This window comes from Lepidochelys kempii, chromosome 12, assembly GCF_965140285.1.
Source record: "Lepidochelys kempii isolate rLepKem1 chromosome 12, rLepKem1.hap1, whole genome shotgun sequence".
NCBI lineage: Eukaryota > Metazoa > Chordata > Testudines > Cheloniidae > Lepidochelys > Lepidochelys kempii.
The window spans coordinates 32,817,839-32,830,738 of NC_136391.1; the positions used below are offsets into that span (position 1 = coordinate 32,817,839).

Here is a 12,900-nt window from a genome sequence, read left to right on the forward strand (position 1 = left end):
GCTGAAAATGTGAAGAGTTTTATATATGCTGTGTAAACCTGATTATCTGAATTGTAACAGCATGCACATTGCTTTAATTATATACCAATGCCTGTTGAAGTCATTGAACAGATAAAATTAATTTTTAAGGGTTGAACCTACAATTTCTTTGAGATTTGATCTACTACTTCTACACACAAATGATTTGTATGTTGTATTTTTTATGAATGAGCAAAATGTGCATGCTTTGTACGCAGTATGTATCATCTCTGTTTAGCAGTCCATGCTATACAAATTTTAGAAACCACTGATATAGAAGTTCAAGGGCTAATTCAAGAATATGCATAGACATGACTTGTGCAATTTCACTAATTACATTTAACTGGTTATTTGCTCATGCAATCACTAATTGCATGCACAAATTCTGCATTCACATTTTAGTTTACAAAGTACTACAGATCTGTACCATTGTTTCGTGATCTAATACTAATACTGTGTCCCCATATATGTGTTTAATCAAAAAGGATGGTATTTCATTTATGTCATTCCTCCTAACCTATATAGGTGAGAATACTGCTAAGATTACGAATCATCCACACTTGAAAGTTGAAAAGTAGTGTTAAAAATGCATTTCCACAGATGTCATGGTTTCATTGCATTTCCTCTCTTAAAACGTATTTAGTAACATTTTGATTCACCCAGAATTAGCTTGTATGCCTATCGTATAGTCAAAGGAGGTAATGACACATGTAAAATTCTAACAATCTTAACTATGATTCTTCTACAATGTACTTGTGCTTATAAAAGACAGGACAGCAACGTAATTAGGTCATGTCATTTTTATTAGATTAAATATATAGTTTCCCAAACCAAATACCGTATAATAAATTCAAGCGGCCAAATACAAGACTACCAAGACTGCTTTTTGCAGATGTTATACATTGTGCATTGAGGAGTGAACTGATGGTAAATATGGAAAATTAAGAAGTGGAAGTAACAGAGATCTTTCTGTACAATCTACTTAAACAGAAATTGTGTATTCCGGGAGAAAAACTAAAATATCATTTCCATTAATCACTAGTTGTCAGAATTATTTCTTAAAGAAAAATTCCTATGAATTTCTGAGAGCTTATAGTAAATGCAAGAAGATTATTACATAGCATTTTTCAGCTGACATAGTAGAAATTAAAACCAATCATTCTGGAAAAAAATATATGGCCAATCATGCTGTTGGTGTTCACTGCACGTTGAAGTAAAATGGTGGAAATTGTACCATGTGATGGGGAACAAATATGAAATTCATATCCAAATTGAAGCACTGATGTGCTTCTGCTGAATACATTTAGACGACAGAGCAGCATAAATGAAGGACATAAAGCTACAGGGAAAAGGGGGCCATGTTGAAAGGCCCAGTAATTTTGCTTGGTGCTATAACTATATTCAACAGTGCACAAAGGGACAGCAGTGAGGGGTAGGTAGGTACCTAGTCATATGTATTGACCATCATTTGGTGCCTTTTTTCGCTTTCTTGTTGCACGTGTAGATTCGTGGTACTCTTGTCTGTCTGTCTCTCGGCTCCTATGTTGTACTAGAAGCAATTGTGTGTTGTGTGGACCACTTCTCATATTTTCCATTGCTAGTGTGCTATTCCTTAGGAATAGAGTCTTCTGATTCTCCCTTCTTGTCTATGTAGACATTTACAGTGCTCTATTGGTGAAGTATCTGAATACTTCCCAAACGTTAAAAAGAAGAAACAAAATGACCTCTTTCCTTCTCAGAGGTAGGATTATTCTTGAGTGGTTAGTAGAAATTATGTGTGAGAGTTTATTATGGGAAAGCTAGGTTGAAAAGATATTTTGTATGTAATTGTGAAAATTGTGAGGTCCTTTGTCATCTATGTCTCCTATGAGAGTGAGGCCCACAGTTACAGTTACATTCAGCTCCTGTTAACGATCTGTCTTTTGTAATCAATAACCCTTCCTCATGGTTATTGTTCTGGTGGAACATAGCTGCTGCAGAGGTCATGGTAGCAAAGGGAGAGGTGATCTCCCAGGTCAGTAGAGTCAGCATGATAAATATTTTTGTGTTTCAAGACAGATCTAGAATTGGACTTTGTACACAGTGGGAAGATTACCAGTGTGATGTGATGTATCCACAGCAACTTTGTTACTTAGCAAATGGTCTTCTCAATTTTGTACCAATTGGTGCTTGTCCAGGACACATGACTTCTTTTCTTGATACAGTGTGCTGCAATAATCAAGGTCATGAATGTGTGGATGACTATGGTCAGGAATGCATTCCATAATTTGATATTAAATTTTCTACCAAGCCACAGACAGAAATGGTAGGGTTTTTTGCAATTAGTGTCATGTGGACATCTGATAACATTAAATTCAACAGGATCACAATGCTTCAAAGCAATTTAACAATCTGAGGACAGATGTTCTTAAGATTGGACTTTATGGAAGAGGCTAGTTCTTCTAAGTGCTTTTTCTCTCCCTACAAGTCACCTCCACCTTGCCTAGATCCAGCTTTAGCCAGCTGCTCTTCATCATTGTACTTATTTCAGGATGAGAAAGCTGGAAGAGGGTGCTGTTATATTCAGTGTGAAGGAGATGTTGATTCACCTATTTCCCCAGTGGCTTTCTGTAGATATTAAATAAGATAGAAGATTGGAATGAGCCATGATGGATTCCACAGGTGAGTGCAGTGGAGATGGAGGAACAATTTCCCATCACAGCCCTCTCATGAGGTGCTTCCTACAATCCTACTGCCTATTGGAGGTGGGACTGTAGTGTTTGGGGATCAGTACTAATAGATGCTGTTGCAAGGTCCAACAGGATGACTATGGATGTACTGCCCCAGTCTATAGAAATCAATTACCTCTACCATTCTCTGGCCTGAAGCCAGTGCAGTAGGGATACTGACAGCTGACATAGGAGATTGTGTTTTTGCTAGTGCTGTGATATCATGTGGAGGAAAAAAAGAAAAGAATCTAATGTGTCTTTTAAAAATCAATTTAAGCTAACCTGGACCTCAAACAGTAAAATTGCTTAATCCTAACCATATGCTTATTGCTTGATAATGCAGAGTTAAGGTCGTTTGTGTATCCTAACTGTACATTTCCATAACTTAAGATATTTAGATTTCTCTCCACCCCCACCATCCCCCCAGTTTAACCTTGAATCTGGATTGCGTGGGTTTATAATGCTTAGTTTGGGGAAACCTACAATAACCATGTAATGTATTTGAACATAAATTACTAATATGTACTCTTGACCTTTACTACATCTCAACATAATTTTGAGCTGGGAATGGATAAAAATATGTGGGATTGGTTTTATATCTAATCTGGAAAAGCATTGGACACTTTTGTTTTATACCTTTTGAGAAACAGACCACAGTCACTGATAATGGGTTTTGCACTGTAGTTGTAATCTTTTTAACTCTAATGCATTATTTTATATTTTCCAAATGGATCTCTTTCCTTCAGGATTCTATTGATGCTGCACTAAATGGATTGATTTAAAACTCTGAAAATTCAAAGATAAACATACAGACTCAAATTCTTTGGATAGTTCTACACTTAATCTGTATTCTCTTTCCCATAGTTGCCCATTAAAATGTGTAAATACCAGCTTTCCCCTTTCTAATCACCGTCTCCTTTTGATGCTCAGTTCCTTCAATGATTTCATACACCCTATCATATAAGTCAGGGATTAGCAACCTTTGGCATGCAGCCCACCAGGGTAAGCCCCCTGGCGGGCCGGGACGGTTTGTTTACCTGGCATGTCCGCAGGTTCGGCCGATTGGAGCGCCCACTGTCTGCGGTTCGCTGTTGGCCTGAAACAGCAAACCGCAGCCAGTGGGTGCTGCGATTGGCCGAACCTGCGGATGCACCAGGTAAACAAACTGGCCCAGCCCGCCAGGGGTCTTACACTGGCGTGCCACGTGCCAAAGGTTACTGATCCCTGATATAAGTAATTGTGATGCCTAAAATATTAAACTGAAGCATCACTGAAGGACGCAGGTAGAAGTAGCCGGCTGCTTATATTATTTTATTATTCACTGACGGCCACAAGTGTGCTCAGGGTGGCACAAATATAAATGAAGACACAGTCACTGCCCAAGAATGGAAACGGGTTTCTTGGAATTTATTACTGACAAGTATTCTGGTCAGCAGTTTTTCCAGCATTCTTTTTTAAATCATGCCTTCAGAATTTGAGGGCACCAATTTTATGCATGCAAAAAAATTTAATTGTGCAAACAGATCAATATATGCATGTGCAAAATGAATTCAGTTGGACAATTTTGTGGTCTAAAGGGTAGTTAAGGAACTAATAGTAGATATGTCCAGAAAGGAATGGGAGATAACTGTTAAACAGGTATTTACTTTTGGCAGGGGGAAGTGAAAATAAGCTGAGGGAAGTGGCACAGTGCATGTAAACATGTTGACTTTTCACCTCTGGGGACCAATAGAAGTTGTTGCATTAACCCATCTAATTTTTTCTTTGTCTGTACCAGTGCTGTTAACTTCGCTTTATACATCTGGAGAACTGAATTAAGTTTGGTGTCAGATGCAAATCAGTTTCAGTTTAGTGTCAGTCATCAGAGGCCATATTTTCAAAAATAAATGTGCTAAGTTCACATACACTATGTGTGTACACAAACTTCAGTGCAAACACTGCATCCATAGAGAATTCTGAATTGGGGAGAGCTGGCAAATATAACAGTACACACACAATGTTGCAAATGTGGCCCTCAATGTACAGGATGACCACACAATTTAGTACAATTTCTTTGCGAGACAGTTTCAGAAATGAAGTAGCAGGGGTTCATACAGTTCAGGTAATAAGAGAACCGTCACTATCAGAGCATACATACACACAGAATAGAGTGTTCAATGTATAAAGAGTGCAGCAAAAGACACTTTAGCTTTTTTCAATGGGAGGCAGCTGAAAAGGATGACAATATGGTCTCATTTTAGAAATGCAGTTTCAATGGTAACACACATTTTTTACTGATCCTAAGCCGCATATATTCCTAGAGTTAGCCATACTCAGAAAACACAGTTGTACATGATTACAGTTAAGATTCCTTTACAGGAAAAACAGGTGAGTGCCTGCAAATGGGATTGCTATGAACATACCAAATGGGCCAGCTAAGTCCCTCCATATATACAGCCAGATCTGCTTGTGAGCATTCTTTGATAAATGAGGACATTTAGCTGTGATACATAAATGGAATATCAAGCAGTATATACAGAAGCCAGGTAGGCCACATCAACAGTCAGCCAGGGTCTGCTGAGGATCTGATGGGTCTACAAGTGTGGGAAGGGGATCGGAAAGGTTTCTAAAAAACAAGAACATGCTTGATCTGTTTGGCAAAATTTCTGGTTAGCCTGCTTAGACAGTACACAGCTTTCAGTGCCAGAATGCAATATCAGTTTATATTCACATTAGGGACCTGATTCTCATTTACACGAAGGTCCCGGTACACAGCCTCTGGTAGTGTAAAGACACCTTGGTGTAACTGAGGATCAGGCCCTAAATGTTTTTCATGACTGAATTGTTTTTCTTTCTAACAGCTAATGGTATCTCCTCTTTTTCTATTAGGTTGAGAGGATTGTTGACAAAAGGAAGAACAAAAAGGGCAAATGGGAATATCTTATCAGATGGAAAGGCTATGGAAGCAATGAGGACACCTGGGAACCTGAGCATCACCTATTGCATTGCGAGGAATTTATTGATGAGTTCAACGGACTACATGTCACTAGAGAAAAGCGAGCAAAACATGGGAAACAGACCAGTGCACCAAAATTTTTACGAGAAAGCCGAGGGTCATCTGTTGAGAAAATATCACACAGACCTTCTGAATCTGGGAAGGCCAAAGGGTCAACACATAAAAGAAAGCGAATTAACCCATCTCTTCAAAAACAGAAAAGAGGGTACACAGCAAAGCCAGCACCTGCTGGCGACAGAGCCGCTAAAACCGTGACTTACCGAACTACCCCCAGTGGTTTACAGATCATGCCATTGAAAAAGCCTCACAATGGCCTGCAGAATGGAGATTCCGGCCATGAGAAAGATTCTAGACATTTTGGGAATGGCTCACAACAGCAAAACATGGATTTAAATGGCCACGAAGGAGAACATGATTTGCCCAGCATGTTGGAGGTTAATAATGATGTGCCTGTTGTGAATGGAATCGGTATGTGATTTAAACAGCAACAGTCTTTTCTGTTGGGTTTTAATTGTGGCAATTGATAACAAAGAGCCCCATTCATGGAAAAGTTATTGTCATACTGCATGAGTAATAAGCACATGAAAAAGGTCCAGACTCTTTGCAATTTGTACAATTTTCCATCAATCCACTTCTTCACCTCCCTCCCTTTTCCCACTGAGTCATGTGAGGCAATGTGGACTGTGTCACACACCTCTCTGGTGTGTTTTATTTACGGGTATTTGTGGGGGAGGGATACCAAGGAATGGTGTGGGGGCAACAGTTGAGGTATGTACAACACTGAAATTCTGGCTATACCTCCTACCAACTCACTAATAATTGCTTCTCAATTCCACAAGTACTGGCCCAGCACTCCAGAAAAGGCAGGATCTTGGAAACAATCTTAGTATTAATTTGTTGCCTAAAGTTTGTGCCTGGATAATCTTAAGGTACTTATTACTGCCACTAGTAACATCTGTGAGGTATTTGTTCAGGATTGCCATTCCAGAGCCCGGAAGTCAGTATCTCTGACAGTGACTTGATTCATAGGAAGGTGCAAGGCAAAGACTTCATTGGAAGGTACAAGGAACCCTGTAGTAGACGATTTATAATAACCTGCCCAGAGGGGACGTTTATTCCTTACCCCAGTAGTTAGTGGTTGGCTTATGCCCTGGAGAATGGAGTTTATACCTCTTATAAAAAAATCATCCTGTTTAACATAATTGTGGAGTTTCTTATTGCCCACAGAACTGTCAAATCCTTTTTAAATCATACTAAGCACTTGGCATCAATGATACCTTGTATAATTTCCATGGATTAATTATATGTTGTGTATTTCATTTATAGGTTTCTCCCTTTCAATTTAATTGAATATCCACTTGTTCCTATATTCTGTGAAAAGATAAATAGGAGCAACCAATTTACCATGCATCGCCTCAATAAGCCAGGTCTTTTCAATCTCTCCCCATATAGCAGTCTTTCCATGCATCTAATTATTTTCATTGCCCTTCTCTGGCCCCTTCTGTTTCTGCTGTATATTTCTGGAGACAGTGTGAGCAGGCCTGAACGCAGTATTCCAGGTGAGGGTGCACTGCCGACTGATGGTATAGCACTAGACGGTTTTCAGTATTGTTTTTGATTCCTTTCCTTATACTGCCTAACATTTTGTTTGCTTTTTTGACTGCTGCTGCACAGCAAGCAGAGGGTTTCACTGAGGTGTTCACAATGACCCACCAACCTTTTTTTCTGAGTGATTACAGGTAATTTAGAATCCAGCAACATGTATGAGTAGTTCAAATTCCTTCCATTGTGCATTTTCATCTGCTATCATGTTGCCAATTCACATATCTTTGTTAGGATATCTCTCACATATCTCTCTAGTGCCTCACAATCTCTTCTAATCTTCACTAACCAAGTTTTGTTCACTAAAAATGTTTCTATCACTTCCCTTTCAGATCATTTATATGTATATTAAACAAACCTGTCTTACTACAGGTCCTCAGCGCAGCCCGCTGTTAATCATTTACCATGATGGAACAAATGGTTTCTTTTCCACTCTTTATTTTTATTAGCCAATTTCTAATCCATGATAGTATTAGTTTCCTTAATAGCCTCTTGTGAATGACTGTCAAAGGCTTTTCGAAAATCCACATAAATCATATCATATCACCCAGTTTTCCATTATCCACTACATTGTGGACACACACTCAAAGAACTCTAGTAGGTTAGAGAGGCACAGTATTCTTTTACAGGAGCCATACTGGGTTGCCCCATCATGGCCATCAAGGTGTTTTTAATTCCTTAATTACCGTTTTGGTATTGTTTCCGTGACACAAAAGTATGCAGTATATTTCGTTGCTAATCTCATAACCTTGATTATTATAGTTACCCCAGCAATTGCCACACTAGACAACCATTGCTGTTATTTGGGTATTACAGAAGAAGTTCACACCTGCATTTTGTGAATTTAAAGCCTCACAAGTGAGACGCACCCTAATGCCCATTAATTTGAACCCTTTCAAGTGCGCATGCAGGCATTAATGGCACTATACTGTGCATGTTAGCCAGTGGAGGCCTGAGGCTGAAAATAAGGCACCTGTGTTCCAATCTGAGCATCCAAATGTCCTGTCTGGTCCAGAGAAAGCTCATCTTTAAGTATATGAATAATCCCAATGGCTTCAGTGGCTTCAGTGAGGCAACTCTCATGCTTAAAGCTGAGAGCCTGGGCTTCTGTGCTTTGCTGGGTTTGAGTGAAGGAGTCTATTTGAAAATTGAGCTTCAGCTGTGTTGTGTGTATAACATTTACATTATTTTTCTTTTCTGCAGTTATAGGTTTTAACGAGTGAAGGTTTTTCATGCCTAGTGCTCTTAATTAGTTTTTATTTTTCAGTACACAATATATTTATTCAGAATGCAGTGGTTTTACCACATACCTTTCTTTTATATTTTAAGATCATTTTGTTAAAAGGGGACAATAAAACAAGAACTTGAGGGGCAAAAAAAATTTCATTTGTCCTCACAGGGGAAAAAAAATGGTTTCTCCCATTCCTTCTTTGAATAATACCCTGGACAGGTCTGTCCTGAAAAAAAGTCCTTCCTTGCCCTGAGCTCCCAGGTGTGCAGACACTTATGGATGGCTTATGGCAAAACAGCAGATGGCCCGAACTATCTGAGAACATTTCTTTATAATGATTTTTACATCGTATCTCCCCAACTCCTTCACTTCTATTTTTGTGCTTTGCACTCTTGTCTTGCTCCCCTCACTCCATTCTGTTCTTCCTGCAGCCAGAAGCAAAGTGAAGCTGAATTTTGATCACTACATCGTGAGCTTAGATGCATCTCCTCCAAAAGTTCTGTGTCTAGCAGCACTCCTGAGTTCACGATTCCATCCAGTCTCACTTTGCAGTTGCCAACATGCACAATGGAGAAAAGAAAAAGGGGACAAACTATGTAACCAAAATAAGAGGGGAAGGGATAGAAAACGGGGGAGAGGAGGAGCAAGCAAGACAGATTAAAAGTAATGCTTTTGAAGTTTTTACCATAGGCTTTTGAAATTTTTCCATTCCCTGGCAGGAAGAAATTAGAGAGTGTGACAGAAACTGCAGGTAAACCAAAGAAATCTGCATCACTGTTCATTTCCAGCCGAGACGAATACGTTCTCCCCTCAGTTTGCACACTTATAGGAAGGCTTATTAGCATTAATACAGATGCCAGTTGTGATGAGGGCATATGTCTACTTAGTATTGGACTGACATCGCCAACTCCTTTTACATAGGACAGCAGCTAAGTCTTCAGTCATCCCCAATCTTGGCTATAGTCCAACCCAGAGCTTAGAAGTGAAAGGCCCCATATCCCATCACCATGAACCAAAAGTGCCTTTCAGCCTATAGCAATAATGAATAATTGAATTAACCTGATGATTATAATTATGCCATAAGATGAGTAACCCTATAATTAAATAACCTGTATTTTGTCTAGAAAATACCACACATGCTAATGATGCTGTAGAAATAAAATAATTATGTTCGGGGACTGAGTTTCAGTGGCTCCCTAAAGTGGCCTCCACTAATGCATGCCCAGCTTTGTATGCACATACACTTGGATGGGCTCATACCTGCACATCCCACGGATACAATTTTCACCAACAAACCCATAATGTACTTGTAGATGTGCGTGTGCGCATGCACGCACATACCTGCATGCACATTACTGGAGGTTTGGACCACTGCGCAGCCATGTCAGACTCAGCGGAGCAGTTGGGATAGCCACAAACACAGCTTTTGCCTCTACAACCCATGGACTTTCTTCCCAGGATCTGCCGGATTGGGAGACTACACCTTTTGCCCACAATCTGCACCCTCCCGACTGAGGAGATAATTTCCTAGAAAAATACTGCCTCTTCCATAGACTTCTCTGCCAAAGGGAAGAATCCAGCCCCGACCTTGAAAGCCCAGATCAAATAGTGCTTACCATCTTCTCCTATTATCTTTTAAGGGAATCAACAGCTGGTGATAAAAGCTTCAAGCACCTCACAATGTACATTAATAGCTATATCTTTAAAATTCTAGTGATCAACCCCACCTTTTAATACATTTACCAAAATAAAAAGAAATCTCCATTCTGCATTCCTCCACTTACTCTTAATATTCCTTAATCACAAGATTACTGTATTTTATTAGTTCTGTTACCTAGAGCGGCGGAACAGAACCATGTAACAAATGACTATATGAATACTTACATCTGCCTCCATTAGGGTAAAAGCTTTTTGCCTGGTGGACATTAGAGGACAACATAATCAAAATGCCCTGAGCCGCACTGGTTCTGTCCACTACAGGGCTGCACTTGCCGTACACACAGCTAGTCCATTTCAACACACAGCATTATAATTCCCGTGAAATAGCCACATCCTCTCAGCTCTTTACTGTCAGTAAGTATAAGGGTGTGCTGTAGGTTAATGTACGCTGCTCTTGTTTCCTTTGCATCTGGCCTTAAACTAGGAACACCTATTGTCTTGACATTGCTGAGGAGATGCATGCTGTTAGCCTTGCAGGTCTGGACTCTTTTGCCATTGTGAATGGCAATAATAGGCCAGGCCATGAGGAAAACAAACACTAGGTAAACTCTGGAACATCTGTAGAAACTTTCTGTAGTTTGCAGCAGTATTCTGATGACATTTGTTGTCTTCTGTTATCGCATTGCTCTCTGCTTTTTCATGATACTGCAATTGAGAGTGATTGTTGTGTCAAATTCCTTGACAACATCAAATGTGTCCCTTTAAATAGTCGTCTTCCTGCTCTGCTCTAGTTCTGCACACCATCTGCTGAAGAATTCCTGCTTGTTATGTATCACTAACCACTGTATCTTTCCATTATGAAAACCTTCATAGTGTCATGGTGTCCTTCATTTAAATATTCTCTATCAACCCAGTCTCCTGCTTCCTTTTTTTCCCCTTGTTCTGTTAATTATAGGAAACAGTAAAATGCAACCAAAAATATTCACTCTCTGTGTGTTGTAGCCAAGTTGATCCCAGGATATTAGAGAGGCAAGGAGGGTGAGGTAATATCTTTTTTTGGACCAGCTTCTGTTGGCGAGCAAGACAAGCTTTTGAGCTTCCAAGGGTCTTTTTCAGGCAGTGGTGCTGCCTTCAGAGCTGGGCAGCTGGAGAGTGGTGGTTGCTGGCTGGGAACCCAGCTCTAAAGGCAGAGCCGCTGCCAGCAGTAGCACAGAAGCAAGGGTGGTAATACCATACCGTGCCACCCTTACTTCTGCGCTGCTGCCTGCAGAGCTGGGCCCTTAGTCAGCAGCTGCCACTCTCCAGCTGCCCAGCTCTAAAGGCAGGGAGAAGTAAAGGTGACAAAATTGTGACCCCCTAAAATAACCTTGTGACTCCCCTGCAGCTCCCTTTTGGGTCAGGACCCCCAATTTGGGGAATGCTGGTCTCCCCCATGAAATCTGTATAGTATAGGATAAAAGCACACAAAAGATCAGATTTCACAGGAGACCAGATTTTCACAGTCCATGACACGTTTTTCGTGGCCATGAATTTGGTAGGGCCCTACTCATCAATTCTTAGCTAACATGGTGGCTGGAGAGACAGTGTGGTCTAGTGCATAGGGCACTTGACTGGGTTGTTCCTGGCTCAGCACTGAACTGCTGTATGACCTTAAGCATGTCACTTCTCTGTTTCCTTTCCCACCTTTTGTTTCATCTTTTTAGACAGTACATCTATCAGGATGAGTTTTGTATAGCACCTAGTATCATGTGGTCCTGAAGTCCTAATATAAATTTTGTTCCCTTGATGACTTTTACCAGCTCTTCCTCCCAATCTTTACAGGGCTCTTTCTACACACCTTCACAAGTTTTACTGCAGATTATTTATAACCCAGTGTTTAATTTATAGACCTCGCTAAATTAAGGAAACATTGTCTTGTGCTCTCTTTCATATATAAACTGAGAGCATCAAAAAGCTGAACTAAATTTTTCATCTCTGTGCTTAGGCTGGGAAACCAAGTTCAGAGGTACCTAAAGCTTCCTGTGTTTCTTTATGACATCTCTAATTTATTTCACATACATTATTCATTGTTTGGGGGATGGTTAGCTTTACTCCATGCCACAGTCATTTTTCATCTTGACATATTAAGGTGTTAACTGTTACCCTACCATGTACTAACCAGGTGATAAAAGTTAGGCACCATTTTATCTTAGGCTGAATGTTCAGTAGGAAGACACATTAATTATAGCTGCAGAGGTTGATTTTCACTATCTTGGCCCATCTTAAAGTAGATAACTAAATTATGTTTAGGTTCCAACAACTAGAGATGAGCGTCTGCGATCCATGTTGGTGTACTGATATTGACAGACAGGCAACATAGGTCAGAATTTTGATACAGAATTTCACTATCATGGGACTATCAGACATTCCTCCCATAGATAATCCATGGATAGTTATTTGTATTTGTATCAGTTTTAGGTTTCAAGCAAAAAACAACCAGACTGATTTTAGTTGCATTGGTGTAAATCTTTGCATGAAACCTAAAACAATTATAGGCAAAGTGTGTGTCAGCTGACACAATTTTAACCAACAGAAGGTCTGTATGCAATCTACCGTGTCATTTGAGGAAAGCATAAATTAGAAAACATAGGAGCCATTGAAGATTGCATATAGACCTTCTGTTGGTTAAAATCCTGTCAGCTGACACA

General features: G+C 39.9%; 1 protein-coding gene across 2 annotated transcripts in view; it reads left to right on the forward strand.

Annotated features, from left to right (window-relative positions):
• The window catches only part of CDYL2 (chromodomain Y like 2), a 79,875-nt gene that overhangs the window by 41,255 nt on the left and 25,720 nt on the right, over nt 1-12,900 (forward strand). For both annotated transcript variants that reach the window (XM_073307989.2, XM_073307990.2), the window contains exon 2: nt 5,595-6,189. In XM_073307989.2, coding sequence (XP_073164090.1) covers nt 5,595-6,189 — 595 coding nt within the window. The remainder of the gene's footprint in view (nt 1-5,594; nt 6,190-12,900) is intronic.